The sequence below is a fragment of the Festucalex cinctus genome, chromosome 19 (genome assembly GCF_051991245.1).
Source record: "Festucalex cinctus isolate MCC-2025b chromosome 19, RoL_Fcin_1.0, whole genome shotgun sequence".
Lineage (NCBI taxonomy): Eukaryota > Metazoa > Chordata > Actinopteri > Syngnathiformes > Syngnathidae > Festucalex > Festucalex cinctus.
Genome location: NC_135429.1, coordinates 3,480,389 through 3,496,765, shown reverse-complemented (window position 1 = coordinate 3,496,765; position 16,377 = coordinate 3,480,389). Strand labels below are relative to the sequence as shown.

The window sequence follows — 16,377 nt, the reverse complement described above, 5'->3', positions numbered from 1 at the left end:
ATGAGCACGTTAGCGAATGACGTCGCAGGCCGACGTTCATTTGTGCCTAAAAAACAAAACACTGACACTGACCGTCCTTGGGCCATTTTGCCGCCTTGTGGAAGAGCGGGGAAGTCGCGAGGAGTCCGGTGGAGTAACGAGGAGCCAGGTGACATCAAATGAAGTCACATGGAATAAAATCAAGTCACGTCGAGTAATGTGGAGTCACATGGAGTTACACATGTAACTAGTCAGTGCAAAAAAAAGAATCACGAGCCACTTTTGATTACGAACGTGACGTTGGAACGCGGGTTCCCCCCAAATTGTGCCTCACCAGCGCCCCGTGAGGATCAACCTGACATTACACACACGTGATTTGAACTGAAATAGCTTTGACTGTATACAGGAATTGCACATGCGCCAAAAGTGCTGTCTAATATGGACGGGGATGACGTCACGTCTCCATGTCGCACAGACAATAATCTTCAGAGAGACAGCAAACCTCCATTTTGTGATTGTGTGATGAAGAACCACCGCTTGCTTCCGACCCAGCCAATCAACGAAGACGCCATGACGTCACATTGCAGCATTTGGCCAATCAGCAGAGCCGTCAGGTGCGCGCCCACTTCCTTGTTTTTCAAAGCCAAGAAAAATGGAGCTGCCGCACGTTTCGCGTGACTTTTCTCGAAATATTTATGGTAAGTGGACAAAGGATCGCACATTTGATGCCATGAATAGTTTGCACAAGTGATGACGGCAGTGTCGTTTGCGTTTGCGTTGGCGTCATTCAAGAGCGCCTGCAAGCAGTCTTTCTGTTTATTTCGATTTTTTTTGGCCTTCGTCAAAGTCCGCTCACTGCCTACTACACTGGACACAAATACAGGAAAAAAAATAGTGCTTCGACAAACATTTTGGTTTGCATATGTTCATAGAACTAAATCGTGCTGACTGCTGACATACTACAACGTTTTAATATGTTAATTTTCACATTACGACAGTTTTTTTTTAAATATCACAATTACGTAGCCGTAAGAGTAGCACCTGTACTGTAGACCCATGACTTAAAAAAAAAAAATCAAAAAATTTCGAGAGAAACGATAACTTCTGACTCAAGTGCAGTGCACACAATGTCCAGCAGATGGCGTCCTCGTCTTTCCGCAATAACACGCCAACAAAGTAGGACAACATACTGTACATGTATTATTTAAATTTCTTTTTTGTTGTTGTTGTTGTAAAGCTAGTCAATGACGTCACCCTCTCGATAACTGAGGAGGATGAGGAGCACCTTTTGCTGGGATATTTTTCAGTTATGATGATTATGATTATGATAATTATTATCATTATTGTGTCTTGTTTTTTATGTTATTTTATGAGCATAACACACACACGCACTGACACACGGTTGTGTTGATGACATCATAGTGAGCTCACATTACAGGTGTGTGATGATGACGTCATACTGTGCTGACAAACAGGAAGTATTTTTAGCTCTGTTGCTAGCCGACTAACAAGTGGAAATAAAAGGGGGAAAAATAATAATAATTTGACGGCGGTAACACGCTGCCGGGCTTTGACTCACAGTAAAACGACACACGCACACACTTCCATGTTCCAGGTCAGTGTTCCAGCTTGTGCGTGTGCGTGTGCTTAAATAAAAGATGCGAGTGATGATGCTGATGCTGATGATGACACACAAGCGTAAATAATTGAAACTTTTGTGAGCGTTTTGATGTTACTGAATCATCTCGTTAGCACGCATGCTAACACAATGTGAGAGAGATGTTGTTTTTTTTCTTTCTTTCTTCCCGAAGCAATCATTTGAAACCCGAACACAGCCAAAAATTGCCTTCGCAACCTGAATTTCAAGCATTAAGGCCCTAATTTGAAACCTTGGAATGGTCTTGAAACCCAAATTTGAAAGCTGATGATTGCCATCTTATTTTAAGCCTCCATTAGAAACCCAAACCCTGTCTTGAAACTTGGGGTGGGAACCTGTGGGTACCTCACGGTACGATACGATATGTGATGCAAGGCTCACGATAAGGATGATCTCACGATATGACAAGACCACGATTATCAATATATTGCTCGCGTCATAAATCCATGATAAACTATGATAAAACTAATAATAATAATAATAATAAAAATATATAATATAATTAATAATAATAATAATAATAATTACATCAATAAATATCAATACATAATAAATAAAACAAAAAAAATCATATTATAATAAAAACAATATAAATTAAATATAATATATAATATTAAATGAATAAACATATTTTGCCTGCTAAATTTGAAGCGCACCAGTTGTGTTAATTTTTTCGACATTTAATGTTATGAGGACGTCTTCAAAAATTTATATCCACCGCACACGCTCTTCCTGCTTTTTCTAATCAATTAATTATTTTCATAATTTAAAATGGGGAAAAAAATGACCTACGGCATATGTAAACATTTATTAAATGCTTTACTTTAATGCATGTAGTTATGTTTATTGCTCAAACTCCAACAGCTACCTTTAAAGTGACCACCACTGTCGGCTAAAAAGGATCATCCGCGGTCAAAATTAATAGTGTGATTAATCTGTGGTAATACAATGGTTAATGCGATAATTTTTTGTGATGAATTAATTAGTTAAAGCTTTAACTTTGACAGCACTAATATATATAACATGAGAGAGAGATATCAGTGCTTCAATCTTATTGCTAGCTTGTTGCTGTGCTAACTCGAACGTTTTTTTTTTTTCTCTCTCTCTCTCTCTCTCTCCAGCCGCCATTTGTCACACGAGCGAGCGAGACATCAGGATGATTGACATGATGATGATGATGATGATGAAGATCACGTGGAAGAGGTGATGAGACCAATTCTCCTTTAGGCGCCAACACGCACGCGCACACGCAGCTGCAGATTAGTCATAAAGAAATGTGCATACATGAATGCGTAATGACGCACACACACGTGTCGTGTGCGGGCAGGCGGTGTAATGGAGCGATGTTGCTCGTCTGCCCTACATCTGCTGCTCTGCTCTTTATTACAACTCACTGACCTGCGTGTGTGCGTGTGTGTGCGTGCGTCTCACAAGAGGCAACATTGCTGCCGTTGATGACGACGATGAAATCCTTATTTTGGGTCGTGTTGTGTGTGCGTGTACGCGCAAGTTTGCGAGCGTTTGAATGGTTGCGTGTGTGTAATGTTAAGAATGATGCTTACATTTATTGAAGCCATTTTATTTTTGAATTTAAGAAGTTGCTCCTTAAACATGACATGTTGAAAATGCATGTCCAATAACGTTAGTCATTTTTGTTAAACAGGCTTGTTGCTGTCTGCTGAAATTGAACAAATAAAGTAACTTGTAATACAACTTAGTTGCTTTTAAAATCGAGGAATCAATTAAGTAACTAAGTTACTTTTAAAATCAAATCATCGGCAACCAAGTTATTTGCAGTAAAGGAACTAAGTTACTTTTAAACTCATAAAGTCAGGCCAAGTTACTTCTAGACTCAAGTAATCAGTAAAGTAACTGAGCTACTTTTCAGTTAAGTTACTTTTTAAACACAAGCAACCTGTGAAGTAACTTAGTTATCTTTAAGCTTGTGTAATTAGTCAAGTAACTAAGTTACTTTTAAAACCAAACACAGTAATTGGTAACTAAATTACTTTTCAGTAAAGGAAATAAGTTACTTTTAAACTCATAAAGTCAAGTCATCAGTAACTAAGTTACTTCTAGATTCAAGTAATCAGTAAAGTAACAAAGCTACTTTTCAGTTAAGTTACTTTTAAACACAAGCAACCTGTGAAGTAACTTAGTTATCTTTAAGCTTGTGTAATTAGTCAAGTAACTAAGTTACTTTTAAAATCAAACACAGTAATTGGTAACTAAATTACTTTTCAGTAAAGGAAATAAGTTACTTTTAAACTCATAAAGTCAAGTCATCAGTAACTAAGTTACTTCTAGATTCAAGTAATCAGTAAAGTAACAAAGCTACTTTTCAGTTAAGTTACTTTTAAACTCAAGCAATCTGTAAAGTAACTTAGTTACCTTTTAAACTCATGTAATTAGGAAAGTAACTTAGTTCCTGTTCACCTCAAGTAATGAGTAAAGTCACTAAATGACTTTTAAAGTCCAAAAATCAGTAAAGTAACTAAGTTCCTTTTTCAAAGTAACCGACACCATAAATTTGTATGTATGTATGCATGCATGTGTGAGTGTGAGTGGTGACTTTTATTTCACGTGCGCTTCCAAAAGGAAGTCCAAGATTTTCAAAGAGAACAAACAGGAAATGTGTGTTTTTTTGTTTTTGTTTTTTTGGTCACTTCCTGTTTGAGGTTGTTGTCAGTCAGTTGTGAGTCAGTGCATGCGGCCTTCTTCTGACATCGCATCATAGTCAGGCAGGTGTGTGTGTTTGTGTTATTTTGGTGACGAAAAATCTGTCAAGACGTGTGTCACATAAAATGAAAACTAAAAACAAGATGATACTTCATCAATAAAACGATGACTTCAACTGAGCTCAAATTTCCTCCACAATGAACACAACAAATAACACCAACATTTCAAAATAAAAAATGTTGTTAAACAATTATTTAGAAATGATTTTAAAACGTGATTTTTTTTTTTTTTAAATATAAATTAAATGATTTACTTTGTGCTGTTTTTTTTTTTTTACCTGACGTATTGCAGTTGAATGCTCTTGAAAATTTCCTTGAGTATTGAAAAAAAGTTCAAGTTTGAAAGTTTTGGATGACATCATCATCGCCGATGAGGACATTATTGCTGATGACATCATCATTGGAAGAGCGTCAAAAGAATGTAAAAGTCCCACCCACAAGTTTCATACCAAGCAAGAAAATCATCAAGTGGTGTCAAGTGTCGGAAGACATCTTGTTTGCTGCTTATCAAACGCAAGCGCCAAACTCACGTGACTTCACAGGAAGCCAAGCAGAAGCACTTCCTGTTTTCAGGTGGTAAAGTCGGCTTGAGAAAAAAAATGTCAAAAAGTCATCATAGTTGAAAAGATGTTGAAAAGTGCAAGTCATCAGACTGATGATGGGTGTTCAGTGTCTTCTTCTGCTGGTCATTTCTGTGCTGGTTGAAGAAGAGCACACGGGCCCTCCAAAATGGAAGACAAGTGGAAAATTCCTGAGGAGGAGGAGTCAGGATCAAGGCGACTCGGACTTGTCCTTGGGCCACGTTGCCGCCTTGTGGAAGAGCGGGGAAGTCGCATAGAGTCCGGTGGAGTAACGTGGAGCCAGATGACATCAAATGAAGTCGCATGGAATCAAATCAAGTCACGTCGAGTCATGTGGAGTCACTTGAAGTCACATGGAATCAAATCAAGCCACATTGAGTCATGCGGAGTCACTCGGAGTCACATGGCAACAAATGGGGAAATCGCATGGAGTCCGGTGGAGCCAGGTGACATCAAATGAAGTCAAATGGAATCAAATCAAGTCACGTCGAGTCATGTAGAGTCACTTGAAGTCACATGGAATCAAATCAAGTCACGTCGAGTCATGTGGAGTCACTTGGAGTCACATGGAATCAAATCAAGTCACGTCGAGTCATGTAGTCACTTGAAGTCACATGGAATCAAATCAAGTCACGTCGAGTCATGTGGAGTCACTTGGAGTCACATGGAATCAAATCAAGTCACATCGAGACATGTGGAATCACTTGGAGTCACATGGCATCAAATGGAATCAGATGGAAGGAATCACCTTGAGTCATTTGGAGTCAGCTGGCGGTTGATGGAATGAGGTGGAGTCAAGTGCAGTCACATGACGTGGTTGAAAAAGAGCGCACGTGCACCCCCGCAAGGTGGAATTAAAAGTGGAAAATTCCTGAGAAGGAAAAATTGTGGCTCAAGACGACTCCGACTGGTCCTCGGGCGACGTTGCCGCCGCCGCCGCCTTACCCGCATCGACGTCTCCTGCAGCTTGGGGCGAGCTTGGCGTCATCTTCTCGTAGGTCCTCCTGCGCTGGCGTCGCAGCGTGTGGCTCTGCAGCTCCTTCACCTCCTGCAGCACTTCCTGCGCCTCCTGCCAGGAGCACATAGCCTCCACCAGAAGCCGCTCTGCCTCTGCACGCCTCTTCTGCAGCTCCTCCTCCTCCTCCTCCTGTTTTTGGAGCATTTTGGTCTTACCGGCATCCGTGGACTCCGACAGGCTCTTGGATTTGTTACGACCGGCGCAGGACGAATCGTCGGCGTCATGCGGCGACGATTCGGCCGGCAAATCCTCTGTGTCCGGTCCGAGGGTCGTCGTCGGAGATTCCGGAAGAGCCTCCGAGGAGGGGTCACAAATTTTGAAGCGCGGCGAGTCGTTCAAACGAGGAGAGTCACCGGGACGAGCGGGAGAGCGAGAGCCTCGAGAGCAAAGAGAATCAACATCCCGGGAGCGATTCTTGCGGGCTTTGGAGCGCGGAGATTCGCGACCTCTCAGCCGGGGTGAGTCCTTGCGTCGGAAGCCGGGAGAATCACCGCTGCGGCTGCGGGGAGATGAAGACGACCTGACAACAGCCCAAAAAACGCAAGTTGACGCAAAAGGTGGCATCATGGGGAGTCGGATGTGTGTCCATCACAACCTGGAGTGATGCGAGTCTCCGCCCCTGAGGTGATGAAGACGAGGAGACTCCACCCCCTTCCCAAACGCCGAGCTTCCTCCTCTCTCTCGCTCAGCCTTGGCCTTCTGTAGCTCCTGTCACGACAGGAACGTTGACACAAGCGGAGGACAAAAGACGTCCAGAAGACCAGTTAAAGAGTCACTTGGGTGAACCAATCGTGACTAGTTAGCGCAGCAACAGGATTAACCGTGCTGCCTAAAGCTAAGTGCAAGGAAGCGGATCGTTAACCTGCAGTCGAATCTCCTCCAGCAACTCCTGCGCTCGTTGCATCTTCTGTGCGATGAGACTCTGCAGTTGACCCACAGGCTGCACCGAGGGTCCGCCCTCCTCTTCCGCGGGCCGCCGGCTGAGAGCCCAACGCAACTCTGAGCGAATCATCGCCGGTCTGTCAAAGACAAGATGATAGACTGGAATATCGTGGACCTGGATAGCTGCTAAAAGCCCCTTTGTAGTGATTCGTGAGTAGGGAACGAGCGATTCAGAAACATTCAGTTTTTTGATGGCGGACTAAACAGTTGACTCTCGAGAAGAAACGAATCGAAGAATCCCTAAAGAGTGGCTTGGGATTGATTTCCAGCCTTTGTGTCTACCTGGAGGAGAGGACCTCATCCATGGAGGCGCAGCGACTCCGCCCCGCGATGTTGCTCCTTTTCCCAGGCTGAGGAGTTCTGGAAAGGTTTTGAAGGCCCTGAAAGAAGACACGAGCTCACATAAAGACATCCGTCCACGATGCCTTTTGGCCTCCTCACCTGCAGCTGCTGGCTCTTGTGCACCTTTTCCAGGTGGGAATACTTCCCCCAGGAACGCTCGCTTCCTCTGGGCAGACTTCCCGTCTTCACTTTGGCTTCCTTGGTCCGGACTCGTAGTTTGGACGCGTCCGTACCCGCGCGCTGACGTCCGCCTCCCGCGCCCGCCTCCGCCTGCCCGCGGCGGAACACGTTCTCCCAGGAGGCGCCATCGCATTCTGAGGAGAAGCCTTCCTCCTCGGCCACCAGGTCCAGGGTCAGCATGCCGTGACAGGACGAGGAAGCCTGAAGGTCCAAGCGGAGACGAAAAATGAGAGAGGACCAATCGGAAGCGCCCGACCATTTGAGGGCGCCGTACCGCGGTCACGAGGTGTCCCCGGCTGGGAAGCCGGCGCCCTTGCGGGATCTTGGCCCGGTCTCTGGTCGGATGCACCAGCACGTCGTCCTCCATGGTCACCTACGCACAAGGATGTCCTCAAGGTCAAAATCGGTGCCAATCACGTGATTTCCAGCAGATCGGTATTGGTGGAAAAAGATCAGAGTTTTAATTATTCTTCATTTCTAAAGATGACGGATGAAAAGCACCGAATCCTGTTTGTCGACGATGATTTGACTGAAGAATGATTTCTGCTTCATTCTATTGATAAGTAAATAATCGTCATGATCTACTCCAGTCTGACTCGCTAATGCTAATTAGTACGCTACTCGCGGCACTTTTATCCCTCAAAAGAACGGCTGTGTTCATACCAAACGCTTCAGGAATGTACACAGAGAAGCATCTTAACATTACTCACTGGAATATGGAAAAAAGAAAAATCAACTTTTATTTGCATAACTTGATGATGACTTTTTCCTTCTACTCTCTAATGTGGCTACAACTTAACTCAGCAAGGAACCACACTGCCCCTAAGTGGCCAAATCGGGTACAACATGAAGTGTTCCCAGTACGCAAAAAAGTCGGGCAAGACAGTTTCAAATCATTTAAATAAACTCGATTTTAGGACATTTAAAATCGATTCTGAATTGTACTGAATGAGAAATCTTTTTTTTTTTGCCACACAATATGCCACGCATTTGCATTTTTAGGGTTGGAACACCCATGGAACTAGGGGCGTGAAAACCAAATAAAAAGAGAGGGTGTGGAGGGGATTTATTTTTTCCAGAGTTTTTTTCCAGAGTGCGCAGTCGTGAATTGTACAGTGAGTTCCTTTCCTCTCTCCTCGAGCCTTGAACTGAGTGTCTTCTCTCCTTTTTGTGTCATGTGTAATAAACGGCAAACAGGTAAACCCGACACCTAATAAAACTGTGCTGATGCGGACATTTCAGCCACAGTAATGTTGGGCATATTTGTGTAGACGTTTGAAAAAGTGGACATTTTGACATGTGTGCTAGTGTTCGTATTGTAGACACGCGTGAGACCGTCAAGCATCAGACGTGGTTGTGTGGAGCGAAGCCGCGTCGACCTGGTCCAGAACTCGGTTTTTGGCCTTGACGATGGCGCCGTTGAGAGCGCTGATCCACGATTCTTTCTCCTCCGGACTGACGGCCAGGAAGAGAAGGTTGGGAACCTGGAAGAGGGACAGAGCAGTCATCAGACGAGTACGATGCAGGAAGATGACATCATCATCATGACGACGATGAGGAGGATGAGGATGAAGGCCTGCGCGCTAAGCACTCATGCTAACGCCGTCAGATTTATTCCGCTCCGACTGGTCCTGTGACACAACTAATGGGATTCTGTGGATTAAATCTTTTTACGGGGGAGGCGGTGTGTGTGTGGGCGGGGTTTACAAGCTCCGGGCTCAGCCAGTCGGAACGCCCCAGGCGGCGTTGTCGGCAGTGTTAAATCCCGCCCGCCACTCGCCAGGGGGATGCCGGAGAAAATTCCACCAATGAGGACGCGGCGAGTGTCGGGCAGGGCCGAAGTAAATCTCTCCGAGGACGCCAGTCAACACTCAAACACGCAAAAAAGAAATCCCGCTGATGCACTTTGGAAGCTTTTACACGACACAAAACACAAAGTGGGCCAAATCCTCAACGCTGACATCATCCCAAAACTGGAACACATCCTGACGTCGTCCCAACATCCTCACGGGAACGTTCCCGAATCCTCAAATGATCCCCAGCCCAAAACTTCCACTTCCTTAAACTGTCCTGACAAGATCCAAATCCTGAAACAACTTCAGGACTTCACCAAACCAGAGAAAATATTCTCCTCACGTCCGGCATCTCAAACACATCTCTTGCTTCATGACATCACCGATGATGAAACCTTACTTTGAAAGCCAAAGTTACACTTTTGGACAGCTGAATTTTTCCATTCAATTTTATGACAGCTGTGGAAAAAAAAAAAAAAAAATCATGAACATTTCCTTTGAAAGCTGTCTCATTTAACACCCGACGTGACAGATTTGGACAGCTGAAGTTTTTTTCATTCAATTTTATGACAACTGTTCAAAAATAAAAAATAAATCATGAAACCTTCCTCGGAAATCTGAATCATTTTAAACCCAAAGTCACACATTTGGACAGCTGAATTTTTCCATTCAATTTTATGATAGCTGTAAAAAAATAAAAAATCATGAAACCTTCCTGTGAAATCTGATTCATTTAACTCATTTGCTCCCAAAGACGTATTTATACGTTTTTTTGTTTTATGCTAGAGCATACAGAAGGCTTTGATGCAGCCTCTGAACTGAAGTGAACGCTCGAATCTAAGGTGGTTATTACAAAAACGGCCAGCAGGTGGCAGCAGAGTATAAGAGATCAACCGGGGCTATGTTGCAAAAAACTCTTTTCCCCACTGTTTTAAACAGATTTGTGAAAAATGATTAAACTTAGCTATATTCCAATGCTAATTGCTGCAAAACGGAAACATAAAACTATTCTGTTTTTCCTTCTTTTGGTAGGTTCCATGTTTTTAAAACAAATAGAACACAATATTCTGTGGGCCTTGCAAAATCAGTCATAATGGAGTGAATGAGTTAAAAAGCAGTCACACATTCGAACAGCTGATTTTTTTCCATTCAATTTTATGACAACTGTAAAAAAAAAAATAATAATAATAATCATGAAACCTTCCTTTGAAATCTGACTCATAAAACCCTTAGTCACACATTCGGACCGCTCAATTTTTCCATTCAATTACACGACAGCTGTAAAAAAAATAAAAAATAAAAAAAAATTAGAAAACCTTCCTTTAAAATCTGATTCACTTAAGACCGAAAGTCACAATTGGTGACACCTCAATTATTCATCTCTCTTTTATGACAGCTGTAAAAAAAAAAAAAAAAAAAAAAAAAAATCAGGACCTAATATGGAATTTTTGTCATTTCTAGAAATCAGTACAGCATGAAAATCTTTCAGGATGACTGAATTTTTCCAGGTCCAACTGTCTGAAAGTGCCGACGTAAGCGATGACGGATGGACGGACGGACGGACGGACGGACGGACGGGAAGGAGGCATGCAAGTGACTGACCGCGTTGCCGGGCCGGCGGCATCGCACGAGCGAGAAGCGGCTGTGGTTCTTCTTGCTGCGACTTTTGGCCTTCCTCAACTCTTCGGAGCGCTCGTAGTCGGCCAGGTCCAAAACTTCCTGGGACTTGCGCTCGTCCCTCACCTGACCAGGAAAAGCGCGTCAGTGCACAGGTAACACCCAAACACTCTCACACATTTCTCTCATGAAATACTCTCGCAATCCACTCACACATAGTCACGCACAACTGAATTTGTAACATTGAAAAAAAAAATAATAATTAATGCTTAGTTTTAGTTAGTTTAAGTATTTTTTTTTTTTGTAATGTGTATTACTTGCGCAAAATATTCAAAACAAAGGACATTTTTGCTATAGTTTGTTAGTTTTGTAAACATACAATGTAGTATCAGTTATTTTTTTTTTTTTTATTTAAAAAAAAAACATTTTCGTTTTTATTTTATTTCGTTAATGAAATTGTTTAATTGTAGTTTTTTGTTGTTGTTGTTGTAGAAACGTGCAATTCGTGTTTTTTTTGCGGCTGCGGATACAGAGACCACACTCATCCATCATTTATACAACTAAAAACGTCAAAATGGAATGAATTGATGGAGTTTTAACCGTCTCAAAATCATGTTTAAAGCCCATCATTTAAAAAAAAAAAAAAAAAAAAAAGGGAAAGTGAGTATAAATGAAGAGGAACAGATATTTTGTCTATCTGTATTTTTAAAAACATGACAAAAAGCACAATTACATATCGCACAAGGACATGCTGGCAAATTATTAGATAGAATTGTTATATTGAAAGCGTTTTGACCGCTCGCTGTTATTTAGTTTGTTGATTATTTTCTCCCTTTACATTTCTCTCGTTTTTTTAAGGAATGAATTGGAAAATGAGTTTTCGTTTCACTAAAAAACTTTGGTACGTGCGCATGTGTTTGTATGCGAGTGAGTAACGCGATAGAGTGTGCTTGCGTGTGCGTTTGTGTGTGTTTGCGACCTCCTTGTCGGATATGAACAAGTGTTGTCCTCGGAGCGTCACGTAGCGACTCCTCCAAATCTCCCTGAAGATGCCGCGGCCGCAGAACTTCCTCAGCCAGCCAAACTTGTCCGGCTGGGGCGGGGCCCCCGGGTGGGCCGGGTCCTCGGGGCCCTGGGCAAGACGCACCCAAACAACAAACGTGCACTGAATGTGGAAATATGGAATAGGGGCGGGAACCTGTGGGTACCTCACAATACGATACGATATGCAATACAAGACTCACGAATAACGATTATCTTACGATATGACAATACCGCAATTATCGATATATTGCTCAGATAAAAAAAAAATCCACGACAATCTACGATAAAACTAACCATATAATAATAATAATAATAATAATAAATAATTCATATTATAATAAAAACAATATAAATAAATATAATATAAATACATAATATATATAAAAGTATAAATATAATATTAATACATAAAAATAAATAATTTATATAATAAAAATGAAAAAAACTAAGATGAGTCTTCTTCACCTGAACACATAAATAAAACAAAATAAAATAGATAAGTAAATAAAACAAAACAATAATTCATATTATAGTAAAAATAATAATTGGTCTAATATAAATACATAGAATATATTAAAAAAAAAATTAAGCTTCGTCTTTTTCACCTGAAGGCTTATAAATAAAATAAAGTAAATAAATAAATAAAATAACAATAATTCATATTATTATAAAAATAATATAAATAAATATAAATACACATAATATATATATAAATATATTAAATAAATAATAAGAAATATATATATATATATATATAAAATAACATAATAATATATTATAATAATAATAATAATAATAATAATAGTAAAAACTAAGCTGATGAGTCTTCTTCACTTGAAGACTTGCGTCCATTTCCCCGCCACTCTTATGAGGTGCTCCCCCTAGTGGCCCACCAAGTAATTGCTCAATAAGTCATCAACAATGGAGCCCTTCTAGTGGCTGTATATGAACTACAAATATCGCGATACTTGCGTAGATGTATTGATAATCTATTGGGAGACAAAAGTATCACGATTTATCACAATATCCATATATCGTCACACTCCTAATTAGCAATGTTCAATGCCACGTTTTTTTTTTCCAGTACGCAACTCTTAGTTGTCAATACCAACTACCAATACTAGTACTTTTGATCCATACAATTATTTTAAAGAAAGACATTTAGCATTTGGCGTAAAATTGAATATAATATTGGTCGCAATTTTCCATGATTTCTTTTCCATTTGCTTATCAAATATGCGTAATTTAAATAAAGAATTTTATAGAGCTGTCTATCGTACCAATGTTTTTTTTCTTTCTTTCTAATGTGATGAGCAGTGAATTTGATACATAAAGGAATATTTTTGTTGTTTTGTCGCGTGAGCGAATGATGAGCGGGTTTGCTGGTGTACCTAATGAAGTGGCCTGCAGGCGGGGAGGACCAGGATGGAGGAGAGATGAAGGTGCCAACTTGTGAATGGCTGATGTTTGGTGGTGGTGATGATGATGATGATGGACGGATGAACGTGTGGTGGGCCGGTGTGCGCGTGCGTGCGTGTTCCTACCGGTCCTCCATGGTTGCTCTTCTTCATGCTGGCTCGCGCAGTTTTCTTCTTCTTCTTCTTCTTCTTCTTCTTCTTCTTGCTGTTCTTCAGCTTGTTCTTGTCTTGGTTCGTCTGTTGTCTGGCGCGCGGGAGGCGGCGGCGGCGTCCTCCCTGCGAGCGCGCGCGCACGCGTGCATGCGGGCAGATGCTCCCCCTCGGCGTGCGCGCGCACTTTAACCTAGATTCCCGAGTTCGCGTCAGGGCGCCATCTGGCGGCGCAAGCCGGCCCGCGCAGGCCGAAACAAAGACGCGCGTCATCTTCTTTTTTTTTTTTCCCTTTTTTCTTTTTTGTTGTTGTTGGTTTTGTTATTGTCAGGTATAAAAGAGAAAATATGGAATAATATATACATAATAATCCTAACAGTTATGATTGGTCCTATTTTCATATTTGACACATTTAGATTTAGAAGTGCCATCAGATAACACGAGACGACACCCCTCAGATGATATCTTTAATTCTTTTTTTTGTTTTTGTTTTTTTTTCTAAAAAATATATATATATATATATATATATATATATATATATATATATATATATATATATATATATATATATATATATATATATATATATATATATATATATATCTTTAATTCTATCTATCTAGAAAAAGGTGGTAGTTACAGTCCCCTTAAAATAATAATACATCTATTAAAAAAAAAAAACATCTCTCAAAAAAGTGACTTGACCTCTCAGTGAAATTACGACTAATAAGAACCGGAAGACTGCATAATCCGCTGTTGAACTCTTTGCTGAATGCCAGAAAGAGCCTTTTTCTGTTCGATGTGGAAGTATTTTCCTCTCGTCCAACACCGGAACTATCCCTTTAACGACAAATATCGTGATACTTGCATGGGCGCGTCAATGATATATCGGGAAACAAAGTATCACGATTTATCGCTATATCGTAACACTCCTACTAAATGACGACAAAACTTTCATTTATTTTCGTCAAAAGACTATTATAATTAAAACTCAATTCAAATTTATTGTAAAAAAACCCCACTGCTGCACGATTTTTTTTTTCAAATCGATAACTCAACTTGGTCAGCTCGGATAGGCGGAGCTGCGATCACCGTGACAACAGGGACGTACGTGCGTGCGCGTCTCTGATGCGACATCACACAGCCGCTCATCACCTGTGTCGACTTTACTCTAAAAAAAGACGGCGTCCTTATTTGACTGTCAAAAAGAGTCGACGCACAGCTGCGAAAACGCACTCCCGTTTTTTCCCAACGAGTGCGTGCGACCGATCCCCTGCTCCCGCTACCACCTCCGAGACCTCCGAGATCCGCAGTATGGCAACCTGTATCAAGATGGGAAGCGCGTCGCACATGGACGTCCTCCAGAACGCCATCAAGGAAGTGGTGAACCGCACCCAGAGGGACATGGAGACCCTCCGCCAGGAAGTGCACAACGCCGTGACGCAATTGAACCGCGACGCCAAGGCCGCCCGCCAGGAGTCCAGGACCTTCCGCCAGGAGATCCAGAAGGCCCTGCAGGGCTCCAAGCCGCCCGAAGCCGAGGCCCTGCACCAGGACTCCCGCGAGCAGCGCCAGAAGGACCTGGACTTTCTGCGCCAAGAAGTACTCAAGCTCTTCCGCCAGGAGTCCAAGAGGCTCCGCCAGGATGCGGCGGCCAGCCTCCACCGAGAGTGTGAGGAGGTCCGGGAGGGGCTCCGCGCCACACTGTACTCTCTGTCGGACCAGCTGAAGATGGTGGCCGAGCATACCGCCGCCGGCGGACCCGCCGCCAAGGCCGTCCCGCCGGCGGCGGCCAAGCGGAGGCTGCAAGGTCCCTGCTGGGGAATCTCGCTGCCGCTGGCCATGACGCTGTGCGCCGTCGTTGGATTCGGGATCGGCGTCACCCTGAACTATAGGAACACTTTCCCATCCACCTCCTTATGACTGCTTTCAAGCAAGATCAACGTTGAGAAGAAAAACAGCTCTTTGTGATTTATTTTGTACCAACTGACTTGCCCTACAGCTTCTATAAATATCATTTCTTGAAAACCTGCTGACCGATCTGACCTTTTGCTGGCGTTATTTTAGTTAAACGAAAAAACTAAAATTAAAATAAAAAAATAAATAAATTGTTCACAAAAATTATTTTTCAAAAAAAACGAAAACTAATTTATGTTTACAAAGGTAACTTTAATAATTATAGCAAAAATGTGTTTTAGTCATTGGCAATTTAATGCACAAGCCTTCGGGGATGATTTTTAAATGTGATTTTAAGTAGATTTAATATTAATCGGAAAAAGGACGTTTGAAAATGTCACACAGAAGTGACGTCATCGAAGAAGCAGACAATAGAAAAAAGCACCTTCAGATGTCACAAGTTATACATATTAAAAAAAAAAAAAAAACAGATACTGAAACTAACTAAAACTAAGCATTTATTAAATAAACTAAAAAAAAAAAAAGAACCACCCTGAAAACTAATTCAAACTAAATTAAAAAAAAACACAACAAAATCAAAACTAAAATGAAAAATTCCAAAACTATAATAACCTTGGGCCACGATTAGATTTTTTTTTTTCTTTTTTCAAAAGCACGTCAGCCAGCACGTACAAAAAGAACATTTGAAATCTCTCAAGTCAACAAAGTTTTGCATTTCATCATTTTGTTTGAAAATACCAATCATTTACATTCCATAGCGCTCATGAAGTTTCCCAGAGGTAGCGAGGTTCAGTCTGGACTGGTCACCGCCGTATATAGACAAACAACGGACTGGTCGCCACTCAATGTTCAACACTGGACTGATGGAAAGGTCAGATGAGGACCACATATCTGAAACTCAGACTGACGTCACATAATAGGCAACAACAAGCCTTCCCACTTATAAACCCAAGCACACTCCAGATTCATCACCACTAGATGGCAGCAGCAAAACACCACAA

General features: G+C 41.7%; 1 protein-coding gene and 1 long non-coding RNA gene across 4 annotated transcripts; one reads left to right on the top strand and one right to left on the bottom strand.

Annotated features, from left to right (window-relative positions):
- Nucleotides 1-431: 431 nt before the first annotated feature.
- On the top strand, nt 432-13,157 carry LOC144007209 (uncharacterized). The gene is made up of 3 exons (XR_013280115.1): nt 432-677; nt 2,758-2,839; nt 10,739-13,157. It is a non-coding gene; the product is annotated as an uncharacterized LOC144007209 (long non-coding RNA).
- On the bottom strand, nt 2,741-13,928 carry LOC144007203 (pleckstrin homology domain-containing family O member 1-A-like). 3 transcript variants are annotated; one of them, XM_077506623.1, is made up of 11 exons: nt 13,436-13,928; nt 11,827-11,979; nt 10,833-10,973; nt 8,817-8,921; nt 7,712-7,810; nt 7,357-7,638; nt 7,198-7,295; nt 6,836-6,992; nt 6,569-6,681; nt 5,901-6,493; nt 2,741-5,826 (listed from the first exon to the last, which is right to left on the bottom strand). In XM_077506623.1, exons 1-11 carry the CDS (start codon nt 13,730-13,732, stop codon nt 5,810-5,812), a joined length of 2,055 nt encoding a protein of 684 aa, XP_077362749.1. In that variant the 5' UTR covers nt 13,733-13,928; the 3' UTR covers nt 2,741-5,809. The 3 variants fall into 3 exon arrangements, with proteins under 3 accessions (XP_077362749.1, XP_077362747.1, XP_077362748.1); XM_077506621.1 differs by having other exon boundaries at nt 2,741-6,493; XM_077506622.1 differs by having other exon boundaries at nt 2,741-6,493; nt 7,381-7,638.
- Between the last annotated feature and the right edge of the window lie 2,449 nt (nt 13,929-16,377).

Excerpts from the sequence above, each read along its gene's own strand:
- LOC144007203 (XM_077506621.1), bottom strand. The coding sequence starts at position 13,732 with ATGACGCGCGTCTTTGTTTCGGCCTGCGCGGGCCGGCTTGCGCCGCCA. Across the intron at positions 10,974-11,826 it reads TGTTCATATCCGACAAGGAG|GTGAGGGACGAGCGCAAGTC; the intron begins GTCGCAAACACA and ends TTTCCTGGTCAG. Across the intron at positions 7,639-7,711 it reads GGGGACACCTCGTGACCGCG|GCTTCCTCGTCCTGTCACGG; the intron begins GTACGGCGCCCT and ends TTGGACCTTCAG.